Here is a 13,718-nt window from a genome sequence, read left to right on the forward strand (position 1 = left end):
GCAGCTTCTCCGACGTGAATTTCTCCGTGACATGATCACTAATATATGGATCCGATAGGATCATGTATCAGTAACCACGTCCTCTAACTTTACGTCAGATGATCTCAATCTGGCTAGCACTAGCACCACGTCTACGTACGTCGCTGCCACGGTACAGGGAATCTGAGTGAGGACTTGCCGTGGAACGAGGGATATGTTGATGAGACGAGGGCGCCCGCGCGAGCGTCTTCTTCCTCCTTTTTTTGACCCCTCGCGCGGTGGCTTCCGCGGACACCGCGCGCGCGAGCTCACCACGACACCACCCAGGCGGCCGGGCCAGGAGCTTGCATTGCTTTCAAGCCAAGTCGTCGTCGTCGTCTTTCTCTCTCACACACACACCACACTCTGTTCCACTGTGTGTATCTCTAACCTCCAAGCTTATCATGTCATGTTGGCTTCTTGAATGCACATCCCATCATGAGGCGCATCATGCTGATGCGGTTGTGGTGCTGGTAGTTGCCTTGCGCGTTCTTTGTCTCTGTCTCTCTCTCCCGAGCTATAGCTACAGCTATAGCCTTTTCCTGAGTGGCCGGGGCGACCTAAAACCGCACCTCTGGTAGCAGCAGCAGCTCGCACGCAGCTCATCGTGTCGTCTGCATGCATGGCGGCACCGGTGCCCGGAGGCTGTGCGAGGATGAGACGGGTGGTTCTCGGCGTCGTGCTGCTGCTCTCGGTGTGCGTCCGAGCAAGCCATGCCGTGACGGATAGCCAGGACAGTGAGTACCATATGACCCAACCATTTAATCAGCTAGTGTTAAGATCGTTTTGTTTTCTCAGTCTTGAACGATTGGATTTATTGATTTTGAGGAGGGAAAGAACAAATGTTCTGTATATTCTTCGATGATTGGAAGGGAACACCAGAGGCGTGTCTCCATGATTGTCCAATCTTGAAGGAGTGGGATAACCTTGTTTATGAAGCTCGTGCTGCTCTGTATTTATGATCTTATTGTGTGATATCTTGAAGAATGAAATGAACCGTGGATTTGGTTGTAGCATCTGTTCTCCGCGCGTTGATGGATCAGTGGCAGAACGCGCCGCCAACGTGGGGGCAGTCTGACGACCCATGCAGCGATTCGCCATGGGATGGAGTGGTATGCAGCAACAACAGAGTGATCTCCATGTAAGTGCTCTACTGCTCTGTTCTATAACTCTGCATGTTTCCAACTACAAGGTTTACGTTTACCCACTGCTACCCGACTGTTTCAGTAAAATTTCTACCATGGGCATCAAGGGAGTTCTAGCTGCTGACATAGGGCAACTGACCGAGCTTCAATCCCTGTATGTAGCAGCAGAGCACACTGTTCAAGATTGATCTTTTTTTCTGAAACCTCATGTTGTTCCGACCTGCAACGGTGAATCATGAGAGAACTGCATGTATGCAGGGACATGTCATTTAATAAGGATCTTGGCGGCGTGCTCACTCCAAACATCGGAAACTTGAAGCAGCTTACCACCTTGTAAGTTCTGAAAGTATTTCTCTTTCAGGTTTCTGCCATCTAAGAAGTTAGTATGCTCATGTGCTGCCTATTTTGTAGGATTCTGGCCGGTTGCAGTTTCCATGGCAACATCCCGGATGAGCTAGGGAGTCTGCCAAAATTGTCTTACATGTGAGAATTACTCACTGGTGAATTAGTAGACATACAATTGGGAGACTTCTGCAACTTAGTGTCTGGAGAAGAAGACTGACATAATCTGTCTTTCAGGGCATTGAACTCAAATCAGTTCTCTGGAAAAATACCAGCTTCTATGGGCAATCTTTCCAACCTCTATTGGTTCGACATCGCCGACAATCAATTGTCAGGTCCCTTACCAATCTCGACAAATGGTGGAATGGGTTTAGACAAGCTTTTCAAAACCAAACACTTGTAGGTCCTAAGAAGTTTGTTCATTCCTATTCCTCAAGAGGCCATACTAAATGAAATGTAGCACTGACCATATGTTTCTGGTTCTCTCTGCAGCCACTTCAACAAGAACCAATTGTCCGGTCCAATCCCAGATGCCCTCTTCAGTCCTGAGATGACACTGATCCATTTGTAAGTTCCTGACCTCCTGCTTCTTTGATTCAGTTGGCAATTCAGCTAAAAAGGTGAACTAACACGTTAGGAGTTTTGATGCAGGCTTTTTGATGGAAACAAATTCACTGGTAATATCCCAGACTCTCTTGGGCTTGTTACTACACTTGAAGTTGTGTAAGTGTCCATCCACAAACAAAAGCTTCACATGAAACTACGTAAACAGTTTTTGTTATGTCGGATTACATAAAACATTCATCTGCTCTGTTTGTTGTTTGAACAGCCGGCTTGATAGGAATTCGCTCTCAGGGCCAGTTCCAGAGAATCTGAATAACCTCACTAAAGTAAATGAGCTGTAAGTTGTTCAAGAATTGCATAGATACCATTGACAGTTCCAGTGCACCTGTATATGTGAGATGGAATATTCACACTAAACAAGCTATTGTCATATTTCAGCAATTTAGCCAACAACCAGCTTACCGGCCCATTGCCTGATCTATCTCAGATGACCCAACTCAATTATGTGTAAGATACTGGCACTCCTCCACAAAATTTCTTCTTCTAACTTAAACATACCATCAATCATGTTTGACTTGAAATCTCCTCCAATTTTACCACAGGGATCTGAGCAACAACACGTTCGACCCTTCTCCTAGCCCACAATGGTTTTGGAGGCTGCCACAGCTCTCAGCTCTGTAAGTGTTCTCCTTCTCCAGTGCCTCCAGCTTCAGAACATGCTCTCACATGTGGCATAACCAAAAAACCTGACCTGATCATCTCTGTGATGCTGTTCATCAAGGATCATACAATCCGGGAGGCTTTACGGCACGGTGCCGATGAGGCTGTTCAGCGGCCCACAGTTGCAGCAAGTGTAAGCTCACTGAACAAACCAGCCTCACTGTGCAGTAATCCGCCTGACAAAATGGCCTCAACAACTTGTGACGCTCACCATTCGCTGCAGGATCCTCGACGGCAACGCGTTCAACGGCACCCTCGACATGGGCAAGTACATCAGCAGCGAGCTGAGCATCGTCAGCCTCAAGGACAACCAGCTCTCCTCCGTCACGGTCACCGCCAGCTACAACGGCACCCTTTCGTGAGTCCATTGAACCAACCATCTCCGAATGATGCCGTGGCCTTCGCTGCTGCCTCTCCTTGCCTAACTCCCTGTACATCGATCAGGCTGGCCGGGAACCCGGTGTGCGACCGGCTGCCGAACACGCAGTACTGCAACGTGACGCAGCGCGCCGCGGCGGCGCCGTACTCGACGAGCCTTGTCAAGTGCTTCTCGGGGACGTGCAACGCGGTGGGGGAGAGCATGAGCCCGCAGAGCTGCGCGTGCGCGTACCCGTACCAGGGGGTGATGTACTTCAGGGCGCCGTTCTTCGGGGACGTGACCAACGGCACGGCGTTCCAGGAGCTGGAGAGCCGGCTGTGGACCAAGCTGGACCTCACCCCGGGCTCCGTCTTCCTCCAGGACCCCTTCTTCAACGCCGACGCCTACATGCAGGTCCAGGTCAAGCTTTTCCCCTCCGGCTCCGCCTACTTCAACCGCTCCGAGGTCATGCGCATCGGCTTCGACCTCAGCAACCAGACCTTCAAGCCGCCCAAGGAGTTTGGCCCTTACTACTTCATCGCCTCGCCCTACCCCTTCCCAGGTCAGTCCATGACTCCCATGGATCAATTTGATTCAGACATTGTTCAGCTCGTTACCATTCAAACTGACCTGTTGGTGTGCAGAGGAGCGGTCGTCGTCGAGGAGCAAGGGTGCCATCATCGGGATCGCGGCCGGATGCGGCGTGCTGGTGGTGGCGCTCGTGGGCGCGGCGGTGTACGCGCTCGTGCAGCGGCGGCGCGCGCAGAAGGCGAGGGAGGAGCTGGGCGGGCCGTTCGCGTCGTGGAAACGGAGCGAGGAGAGGGGCGGGGCGCCGCGGCTGAAGGGGGCGAGGTGGTTCTCGTACGAGGAGCTGAAGCGGAGCACCAACAACTTCGCGGAGGCGAACGAGCTCGGGTACGGAGGGTACGGCAAGGTGTACAGGGGGATGCTGCCGACGGGGACGTTCATCGCCATCAAGAGGGCGCAGCAGGGGTCGATGCAGGGCGGGCACGAGTTCAAGACGGAGATCGAGCTGCTCTCCCGCGTCCACCACAAGAACCTCGTCGGCCTCGTCGGATTCTGCTTCGAGCAGGGCGAGCAGATGCTCGTCTACGAGTTCATGTCCGCCGGCACCCTCCGCGACAGCCTCTCCGGTAAAACCACAAACCACATTTGTCCGTGCGTTCCTGACGCGCCGCGCGTTCTTGCACGGCACGCGCCCTGAACTTGTTGGATTTTTTTCTTTGCAGGGAAGAGCGGGCTGCACCTTGACTGGAAGAAGCGGCTGCGGGTAGCGCTCGGCGCGGCGCGTGGGCTGGCCTACCTCCACGAGCTCGCCGACCCGCCCATCATCCACAGGGACGTCAAGTCCAGCAACATCCTCATGGACGAGCACCTCACGGCCAAGGTCGCCGACTTCGGCCTCTCCAAGCTAGTGTCCGACACCGAGAGGGGCCACGTCAGCACCCAAGTCAAAGGAACACTGGTAAACGCGCGCACCACGCCGACCGATATGCTGCACCCTTCGCCGTCGGCTCGTCTGATTTGTTGTTCTCCTTCTTCCATACTTGCAGGGCTACCTGGATCCCGAGTACTACATGTCCCAGCAGCTGACCGAGAAGAGCGACGTGTACAGCTTCGGGGTGGTGATGCTCGAGCTGATCATCGCCAAGCAGCCGATCGAGAAAGGGAAGTACATCGTCCGGGAGGTGAAGCGGGCGTTCGACGCCGGCGACGCCGAGTTCTGCGGGATCAAGGACATGATAGACGCCAGGATCATGAACACCAACCACCTGGCCGCATTCAGCAAGTTCGTCCAGCTGGCGCTCCGGTGCGTCGAGGAGGTGGCCGGCGCGCGGCCGTCGATGAGCGACGTCGTCAAGGAGATCGAGATGATGCTGCAGAGCGAGGGGCTGAGCAGCGCCTCCACGTCGGCGTCGACGTCCGCGACGGAGTTCGACGTCACCAAGGGTGCCCCACGCCATCCTTACAACGATCCTCTCCCGAAGAAGGACAAGGACATGAGCACCGACTCGTTCGACTACAGCGGAGGGTATTCCTTCCAATCCAAGATCGAACCGAAGTAGAAGATAACCGGATTGGGATTCTGTTTTGGTCGATCTTTTTCTTCCTCTTCAGCAAGTGGATTATCGAATATGTAGAGATGCGAAGAAATTTTATGTTATGTGATTGGTACATTTACACTCTTTAAGAGTGATTTTGTATGGTGATTTTTCTAATATATTGTTAGAAGCACCACGAAAGAACATATTCTCCTCTGGTCCCTGCTGGCTGTTACTACTTACTTGTATTAGATTAGCTGTATCAATGGATATTGGATGCTACCAAAGTGGCGAAAGATCAAAAGGGCAATCAATTCTAGTTTTTTCACAGAGAGAGATGACATGAGAGTAGGTCATCAGAAAAAAAAAAGAGCAAATTTTGCTACAGCACACCGTGATTTCGCGGTTTTAACTATAGAACATCGCACGAAGTGACTTTTGGAGGAAAACACTATCAAAAGTTGAATATTTGTTGATAGACACCGCACGCATTAAAGTAATAATTTCCAGTTGAAAAGGAGGAGAAATCGTGTGAAATGTTAGAAATGTCCTTGGGCCCACTCTCCTATCTCTCTTCTCTCTCTATCCTCTCCTACACTTCTCCCTCTAATCTCTTCTCTCTCTATCCCACATGTTAGCAACAACGGTGGACAGGCGAGGGCGAGGGTGAGGGCAGAGCGGACGCGACCAGCGGCGTGCGGAGGAGCGCCGGCGCCGGCAAGTGGTGTTGGCCAGACAGCAGGCGAGGTTCGGCGGTGGCAACAACGTGTGGAGGAGAGGCGGCGCGGCTGGACGACGACGACGGCTGCAGCGCGCAGAGTGAAGAGGGAGGGGCACCGTCGGCGATCGGCATCGCTGTCCGGGCGCGCCATTGGCCGGAGCCGTCGCCCACGCGGAGTGAGGAGGGAGGGGCGTTGTCAGCGGCCGGAGCCATCGCCCTCCCGTCACCGCTGCCGCCGGACCTCACCTGCGCGCCGACATCGCTGACATGTGGGATAGAGAAAGAAGTGAAGGAGGGGATAGAGAGAGATAGGAGAGCTGACATGTGTGCCCAAGGGCATTTCTGACATTTCACACGATTTCTCTCTCATTTTTAACTGAAAATTATTACTTTAATACGTGCGGTGTTCATCAGTAAACATCTAACTTTTGGGGGTGTTTTCCCTCCAAAAGTCACTAGTGCGGTGCCCTACAGCTAAAACCACAAAGTCATAGTGCTTTTATCAAAATTTCCCAACAAAAAAGATGTCAGAATCAGAAAAATACTAGGCTTTAAGGGTTCGTTCCATCATTCCAGGCATCTCCAGCCTCCTCGTCACTCCCACCACTCCGATGGACACATAACCGTCCAACACCATGGCTGATCAGGAGAGGCTTAGGGTCAAATTTCATTCAGATAGTAATTTACCCTAAATTCGGAATCATGTTCAAACCTTTGAACAAATTCACCCTGATTTTATTAAATTTTCATTTCCGAACGGGAATTGATTTCCCTGGTCAACATGACCTGAATTATGGTTTCTCCTGATCATGTGGTAAATCACGCAGCAATTACTATCATTTGTATCCTCCATGTGCAAACACATTCATCCTTTCCATTAAAAATGAATCAATTTTATTAAAGAGAACACACACGATGTTACAATGGTATAGTGACTGTCGTTCGTACCATTAGCTTTCAAAATTTTGGATCATAGATCCTTCTTCCTACCTATTGGTGTACAATGTTAAAATGACGAATTGGGAAAAGCAAATGTACATTATCAATGCATCAAAGAGGAAAGAGTACCTCTTTGATGACTACAACAATTGGATACTTTCGCTTGATACATTTCCCCAAAAGATGTCAAAAAAAGCCGGTGGAAAGTAAAGGCTAATCTGCAACATATAGCATATTTGCAAGAACCTAAAACTATGTCTCGAATTACGCAAGATTATAGTATAATAGATTGTAGTTCACTTATAGGATTGGTAATTGAGCATTCATATATCTTACTCTGTTTTCCAACAGTGGCACCTTGCACATCCATCTCTCTAGAAATTAGCAAACCATTCTACTTGTACTGATAGCTAGGAGTAGTTGGTGACCCATTCAATATGTATAAAATGGAGTAAATTGCATTGGTGGTACACAAACTTGTTAGATGTGTGCAATTTAGTACATGAACTTGTAAAATGTTTGTTTCGGTACATGAACTTATCTAATCCGTGCGAACTAGGTCCAAAATGGCTTGGCAAGGTTAATTTTACCTAGCTAATGTTGATTAAGATGTGGCGTGCATACGTATAGTGAGTATGCATAAAACATGCTATATTTATAAATATGTTCTCTACTTTATCTTAAATTCCGTATGTTTCTAACCAATGTATCATTGCTCGGTATTTTATCTCTTTCTCTATAATCACTATATCTCATTCTATCTTTTTATTGAACAGGTGTATGTCTAAGTAGCAACCTTCTTATCTATATGTTTACGTAGTATCCTGATCAGCACCTAAATCAACAAAATTAGTCATGTAATATCCTTTTGACCTTAGTTCGCACGCGCAAGATAAGTTCGTGTACCGCATTTTACAAGTTCATGTACTAGATTGCACCCACCTAACAAGTTCGTGTACCGCCGATGCAATTTACTCTTTGCATTGTCGGTACACGAACTTATCAGGTGGGTGCAATCTAGTGGACAAACTTATAAAATGCTTGTTTTAGTGCACAAACTTGTATGGTGCGTGCGGTGGAAGTTAAAAAGGACACTATATGACTAATCTTATTGATTTAGGGGCTGATTAGGATACTATGTAAACACATACATGAGAGAAAGTTACCATTAGACATCATATTCAATAAAATATAGAATAGGATTTAGTGATAGTAGAAAAATATTAAAAAACGAGCACTGATATAAGGGTTAAAAACATATGAAATTCATCATTTCAATGATGAAGGATGAAATAGAGACTAAATTTATAAATATTACATGTCTTATGCATACTCACTACACGTATGCACGTCACATCCTAATCAATATCAACTTCGTAAAATTAATATTGCCAAGTTATTTTGGTCCTCGTTCGCACGAACTAGCTAGATAAGTTCGTGTACTGGAACGAGTATTTTACAAGTTTATATACTAAATTACACCCACCTAACAAGTTTGTGTACTAACAATATAATTTACTCTAAAATATATTTATATTGGGTAGTTGTTAAAGTGTTCTTAACCTAATAATAAGTAGGGGGTGTTTAAGTTTCTTCAGCCATGTTTTTAATCCGTTGGTCGCAATTTGCATCATTATTCCGCTTTTCTTTCTTCAAAGTTCTGGCGCACACGTTGCCACTCTCTCCCCTCCCCAGTCCCCATGGACCACCATCCCAGCCGTCCAAGTTGGCCGCACACACGGCCGAACAAGAAAAGCCTCCCATGGTGGAGTCCGCGGCGCGCGTGCGCCTCACCGGGCCGCGCACCAGGTTCTCTCTCCCCCCCTCCCCATCCCTCCCCTCCCCTCAACGAAACGAAATCTCGATCAATCTCTCCTCCATTCCCGCATCCTCTCTCTCTCTCCCTCCTCACCCTCACCTCATCGTCGCGACACCGAGGGGAAAAAAAAAAGCGATCGCCCCAATCAGATTCCCCCCCCCCCCTCCTCCCCACTTCCCTCGTCGCCTCCGAAAAGCCAAGCCGCTCCCCGCCGCGCCGATCGCGCCGCCGCAGCCCCAGGTACGCCTCCTCTCCTCCCATCCAATCTAGTCTCAGTCCACGCCGTCTCCATCGATCGGCCCCGGTTGGAGCCTATGGAACAGGAGCGGACGAGCGCGTGCCCGCCGGGGAGAAGCTGGGGGTAGGGGGTTTTTGGTTTAGGGTTTTGATCGCGACATGTAGGGCGTGGGAGTTTGGTGGGGGGGAGCTGCTGTACCGCATGCTCGTGAGCGGACATGATGGTGTTGGTACAGGGAATTATGGGGGGTTGATTCTGTGAGGGTACGAACCGGGGGAGCTTCACGGCAGAATTATTAGGTAGTACTGTGGAGTGGTGTAGTGCTGTGATGGTTTGCTTCCGCCCTAGAAACAGGATATTCTAGTGCTTAACCATTGGTTGCCGTACTGTGAGTTAATCGGTGCAGGCGTGATAGAGAAGTACACATTTCATGTGTGTGTGTGGCAAAAAAGTCTTAGGTAAAGAGTTATTTGCTTGATAGTAGGAAAAGATGGTTGGGGCCAGTTGTGCCACCACTATTCAGGCCATCATTATGGCGCCCTGTTCCACAGAGTTCTGCATGTGGGTTTGCTATGCAGGAAAAATATCACTTTATAGCTTCAAGAAAAATGTTAACTGAATAATACCTTGGAACTGGAATTTGCGGCATTTTTGCAATGTAGCTAGAAGTCGAACCTGCATCGCAGGTATTACATTTTAACTTTTCCGAAAGTATCCGGTTTGTAATGCTAATAAATGAGGTTTATGCAATGTAATCTACCATTGGAGTGGTCAAAATATTGGGGGTGTAAAATTTGTTGTTGTGCATCAGTGTACAAAAGGTTTACACCTAGATGTACATTTCATGGCTTAGCCGTTTTTGTTTTCTGCTTGTGTCATCTGCTTGACACTAGCAACACTGCTGCTTATTCATGATTAGTTCCAGCATGCTTAAATGTGTGAAATATTATTTACAGTCTATATATGTTCCTTACAATTATACTATTATTTCCATGACCTCAAAATAAGCTCACCCCTTTAACTCTTCATTTCTTAATCATGTACAGAGTGATGGACTAACATTTTGGGCGAGTTTGATCTGTAGAAAGGCATTCAAACTATTTTATGGGAAAGAAGCAAATCTTATGCACTATTTGCAGAATTGCAGTGAGGGAAGTTTGATCTGAGGCAGTTGCAAAACAAGTATTTCTGGAGAGATGTCATCCTCCTTGCCTATTCTACCGAAATCTTTGAAAGATATCCCAAGATCCCATAATACCCAGAATATTCTGATGCCAGGGCAACTGCCAAATGATTCTATGCCTTTGCACCAGAGTGCAACTCAATCTTCTATTTCGCACCCAAGAGCCAGTGTTGTCAGATCATCATATTCAGCAATGTTAGGATATGCTGCTAACCCAATTGATTCTGTGTCTAGCCATGAGGGGCATTTTATGGCTGCTCCCTTTATTTCTCAGTCGTCGAATGCTGAAATGCTCCAGTATTTATGTAATAATAATACCCATGGGGGACACACTGTGCCAACCTTTTTCCCAGCTCCTGCCTGTGGCGCGCCAGATTACATGGATACTATAACTGTCCCTGATAATCACACCCAGAGCGGCTCCTCTACTGTTACATCTGATGCTGCTAAACAAAATGAATGGTGGGCAGATATAATGAATGATGACTGGAAAGATATTCTAGATGCAACAGCTACTGATTCTCAGTCAAAGGTATGTAACTGCAATACCATAAAGAGTAAAGTTGTATCCCTTTCTTGTGTTCTGGAAGTTTAGAAATACACCTATTTATTTTAACATGTTGACGAAAGTTTCTAACACTATAATCTATTGAGAGTATTTTGACATCATCCTACTGGTAATAGTGGTACCATCTGCCTACACTCTAACCCGGTTACTAATTTATATGATCGTGATTAATTTTAGAGAAATTTTGCCTTTCCAGCAACATACTTCTGTAACCATGGCGGTATTTTTTTCCCTTATTACACAAGGGCATTTTGTTAGTTTATCTATTCATTTATTGAATGCTCGAAACTTGTGTGAGATGTCATTTGTTAAAGTGATTACCTGTACAAGAGCAATGATTACTTGTTCCTTGGCTTGAAGAGATTGTGGCTGTTGGTAGATTAAATATTTGATTCAATGTGTTAAAAATCCTGTAACGAATTGTTCATGTTCTTGACATAGGCTGCTCCTGGAAATTCTAAGCAATGTATACTGCATCTTACCTTTAACGCATTTTTTTTGTCCCTGATGCTATAGATAGCGCTCCTTATGTTTCTACCCTGGTCAGAATGCTAAATATTTATGGATCTCTTTTGTTACAGTCCATGGCCCAACCTTCCAATTCTGCTGCATCACAGCCTGCTTTCAATCAGTCAACTTCATCCCATAGTGGCGATATTTGTCCTGTCACAAGTCCTCCTCCCAACAACAGCAATGCCTCTGCAAGTAAACAACGGATGAGATGGACCCCGGAATTGCATGAATCTTTTGTCCATGCTGTAAATAAGCTTGGTGGTAGTGAAAGTATGTCCTCCGTGTCGTAAATACCACTCAAGTGGTTTTCTCTTATATATACGAATCCTATTCTGGCATAGTCTAATAGTTTTTTTTTTTTAAAAAAAAAAAACCTTCAGAAGCTACTCCAAAAGGTGTGCTCAAGCTTATGAAAGTTGATGGTTTGACAATCTATCATGTTAAGAGTCATCTGCAGGTTCTTTTTTTAATCTTTCTAAATGTCATATTTGCTGAAAGGAGACTTCAGTTTTGACTTTCTTTATCTGCACTTATTTTTACTGCAGAAGTACCGCACAGCTCGCTACAAGCCAGACCTATCAGAAGGTTTATATCAATTGGGTTCCTCTCTGACTTGCATTTTATTTATACATATTCTTACATACGGGAACTCATTTTTCATGGCAATAACTTTTTTTTTAGAACTTCATGGCAATAACTTAAGTACAATTTTCATGATAATGGCAAGGGCTGTGAATTTATTTGTAAAAGCATATTTTCATGATGAAATATTAAATACTTAGTGTAAGATCCCTTGTTGCAAAATAGCACGCATGCAACCATATTCTAGTTTATGTGAGTTGTTAAGACAACTCTGACCTTTTCTTAACTCATCATGCAGGTAAAACACAAGAAGGGAAAACTACCGATGAGTTGTCTTTGGACCTGAAAGCGTGAGTGGATATTATTATTCCATCGTCTCTTCTCCTGTTTCATTGTACTTTTGGTACACTTCACATGGCGCTAACTAATAAGTAGGGTACTGTGTGGTTTACAAATCAACATGCATCAAAGTTCAGATCAAGAGCGTAGGCATGACTGGATGGCAGATTGCATTACCGACTAAAGTAAATAATTGCCTTGAGAAAAAGTTGGTCGCACATATATATTTGTGATTCACTTGCTAGCATGGTTTCAAAATAAGAGTAGGGATTCGCCTACTAGTATGGTTCAAATCTACAGTTTGCTCATATAGCACAATAGAAGATATATCCATTTTACTTCAAATTATGTTTAGGAGTTACCATTATGCATTATTGAGGGAATGGTGGTATTTCATGTTCATTTTTCTGTTGGATCAGTAAGTGCACCATGTTCTTCCCAGTCACCAGTACTAGATACCCTTGCATTATGTTGTTTTGCTTATGTAGGAGCATGGATCTTACTGAAGCACTGCGCCTTCAGATGGAAGTTCAGAAGCGCCTTCATGAACAACTCGAGGTACTAATTCAAAAGCATGTGCACTGACTCTAAATTTGGTTGAAATAGGCTCATGCCAAATGGGCAAATGGCACCTTAATAAACTAAAAGAGGCATGCAACAATTGCTACCCTTTTGGGGATACAAATATGAGACTCAGAAATGTTCCTTTCGACACTAGTTTGTGGCAATGAACAAAATTGTGACTGCAGGAATGTGGCATGCTACAATTGCACTGGTCTTAATAATATAGGGGTAGGACATGCTCATATACTTCAAATTAAATTCCCATGACCTGAAGCACATTTGATTGCTCTATTGCAGATTCAGAGGAAATTGCAGCTTCGAATTGAAGAACAAGGGAAATATCTGCAGAAGATGTTTGAAAAGCAATGTAAATCCAGCACACAGAGTGTGCAGGATCCATCGTCTGGAGATACAGCAACTCCATCTGAGCCAAGCAATTCTGTAGACAAGGACAGTGAGGCTGCCTTGGACCCAAACAGAATAGGAGACAACCACCCTAAAAATTCTACCAATGTAGGTGCCAACCTGAAAACTGCAGCAACCGAGTCCCCTGATTCCCCAGTAATTGCAACTGATGGATCGGAGCTCCCCCAAGAGAAGCGTCGTAGAGTGCATGAATCTTGACAGTTAACTCATCTGAATGTAGAGTGCATTCAGATTATAGCTGTTCTGCCCATGTACTTGGTAAAAGAAAAATGGTTCCATCTATATTGGCTGAAATTCTAGTGCTGATCCAAGTCTATTGAGCTGAACTATTTAAAAGGAACATAAAAAAGCCTAATAGAGAAGGGGAACTGTTTGGTGTCCGCTTGTATTATAATTCAGTAGCAATAACTCAAATTTATCTCCGGTACTATGAAATAAGGAGAATTTGAGATCTAGCCATCTTCCTGGGTACAATTTTTATTTCAGGGAGTCAGTTGTAAAAGGCTACGGAACTCCCTCTTCCTCCTTGCAGCTCAGAAGATATTGAGCTAGGTACTGAAATGTCCCGAGTTACTGGTATCTCTTGAATGTGAACCAATGGTTTTTTTTTTTTTTT

General features: G+C 46.0%; 2 protein-coding genes across 3 annotated transcripts; both read left to right on the forward strand.

Annotated features, from left to right (window-relative positions):
• Positions 1-222: 222 nt before the first annotated feature.
• LOC4332725 (leucine-rich repeat receptor protein kinase HPCA1) lies at positions 223-5,416 on the forward strand. Its single transcript, XM_015777806.3, has 17 exons — positions 223-755; positions 1,033-1,159; positions 1,246-1,317; positions 1,422-1,496; positions 1,575-1,646; positions 1,743-1,904; positions 1,998-2,072; positions 2,157-2,228; positions 2,335-2,406; positions 2,508-2,576; positions 2,672-2,746; positions 2,851-2,922; positions 3,013-3,147; positions 3,234-3,709; positions 3,792-4,301; positions 4,398-4,633; positions 4,722-5,416. The coding sequence occupies exons 1-17, from the start codon at positions 641-643 to the stop codon at positions 5,232-5,234; spliced, it is 2,928 nt and encodes a 975-aa protein (XP_015633292.1). The 5' UTR covers positions 223-640; the 3' UTR covers positions 5,235-5,416.
• Positions 5,417-8,575: 3,159 nt separating this feature from the next.
• On the forward strand, positions 8,576-13,718 carry LOC4332726 (protein PHOSPHATE STARVATION RESPONSE 1-like). 2 transcript variants are annotated; one of them, XM_066308144.1, is made up of 8 exons: positions 8,576-8,679; positions 9,974-10,642; positions 11,260-11,461; positions 11,572-11,648; positions 11,737-11,776; positions 12,072-12,123; positions 12,601-12,670; positions 12,974-13,681. In XM_066308144.1, the coding sequence occupies exons 2-8, from the start codon at positions 10,124-10,126 to the stop codon at positions 13,298-13,300; spliced, it is 1,287 nt and encodes a 428-aa protein (XP_066164241.1). In that variant the 5' UTR covers positions 8,576-8,679; positions 9,974-10,123; the 3' UTR covers positions 13,301-13,681. The 2 variants fall into 2 exon arrangements, with proteins under 2 accessions (XP_066164241.1, NP_001404590.1); NM_001417661.1 differs by having other exon boundaries at positions 8,652-8,929; positions 12,974-13,718.

The sequence above is a fragment of the Oryza sativa genome, chromosome 3 (assembly GCF_034140825.1).
Source record: "Oryza sativa Japonica Group chromosome 3, ASM3414082v1".
In the NCBI taxonomy this organism is placed as follows: Eukaryota; Viridiplantae; Streptophyta; class Magnoliopsida; order Poales; family Poaceae; genus Oryza; species Oryza sativa.

What these genes read in the sequence shown, in the direction of transcription:
- LOC4332725 (XM_015777806.3), top strand. Translation starts at nt 641, where the DNA reads ATGGCGGCACCGGTGCCCGGAGGCTGTGCGAGGATGAGACGGGTGGTT. An exon ending in CTGACCGAGCTTCAATCCCT is followed by an intron (nt 1,318 to 1,421) that starts GTATGTAGCAGC and finishes GCATGTATGCAG; the next exon opens with GGACATGTCATTTAATAAGG. An exon ending in CTGCCAAAATTGTCTTACAT is followed by an intron (nt 1,647 to 1,742) that starts GTGAGAATTACT and finishes TCTGTCTTTCAG; the next exon opens with GGCATTGAACTCAAATCAGT.
- LOC4332726 (XM_066308144.1), top strand. Translation starts at nt 10,124, where the DNA reads ATGTCATCCTCCTTGCCTATTCTACCGAAATCTTTGAAAGATATCCCA. An exon ending in TAAGCTTGGTGGTAGTGAAA is followed by an intron (nt 11,462 to 11,571) that starts GTATGTCCTCCG and finishes AAAAACCTTCAG; the next exon opens with AAGCTACTCCAAAAGGTGTG. An exon ending in ATGTTAAGAGTCATCTGCAG is followed by an intron (nt 11,649 to 11,736) that starts GTTCTTTTTTTA and finishes TTTTTACTGCAG; the next exon opens with AAGTACCGCACAGCTCGCTA.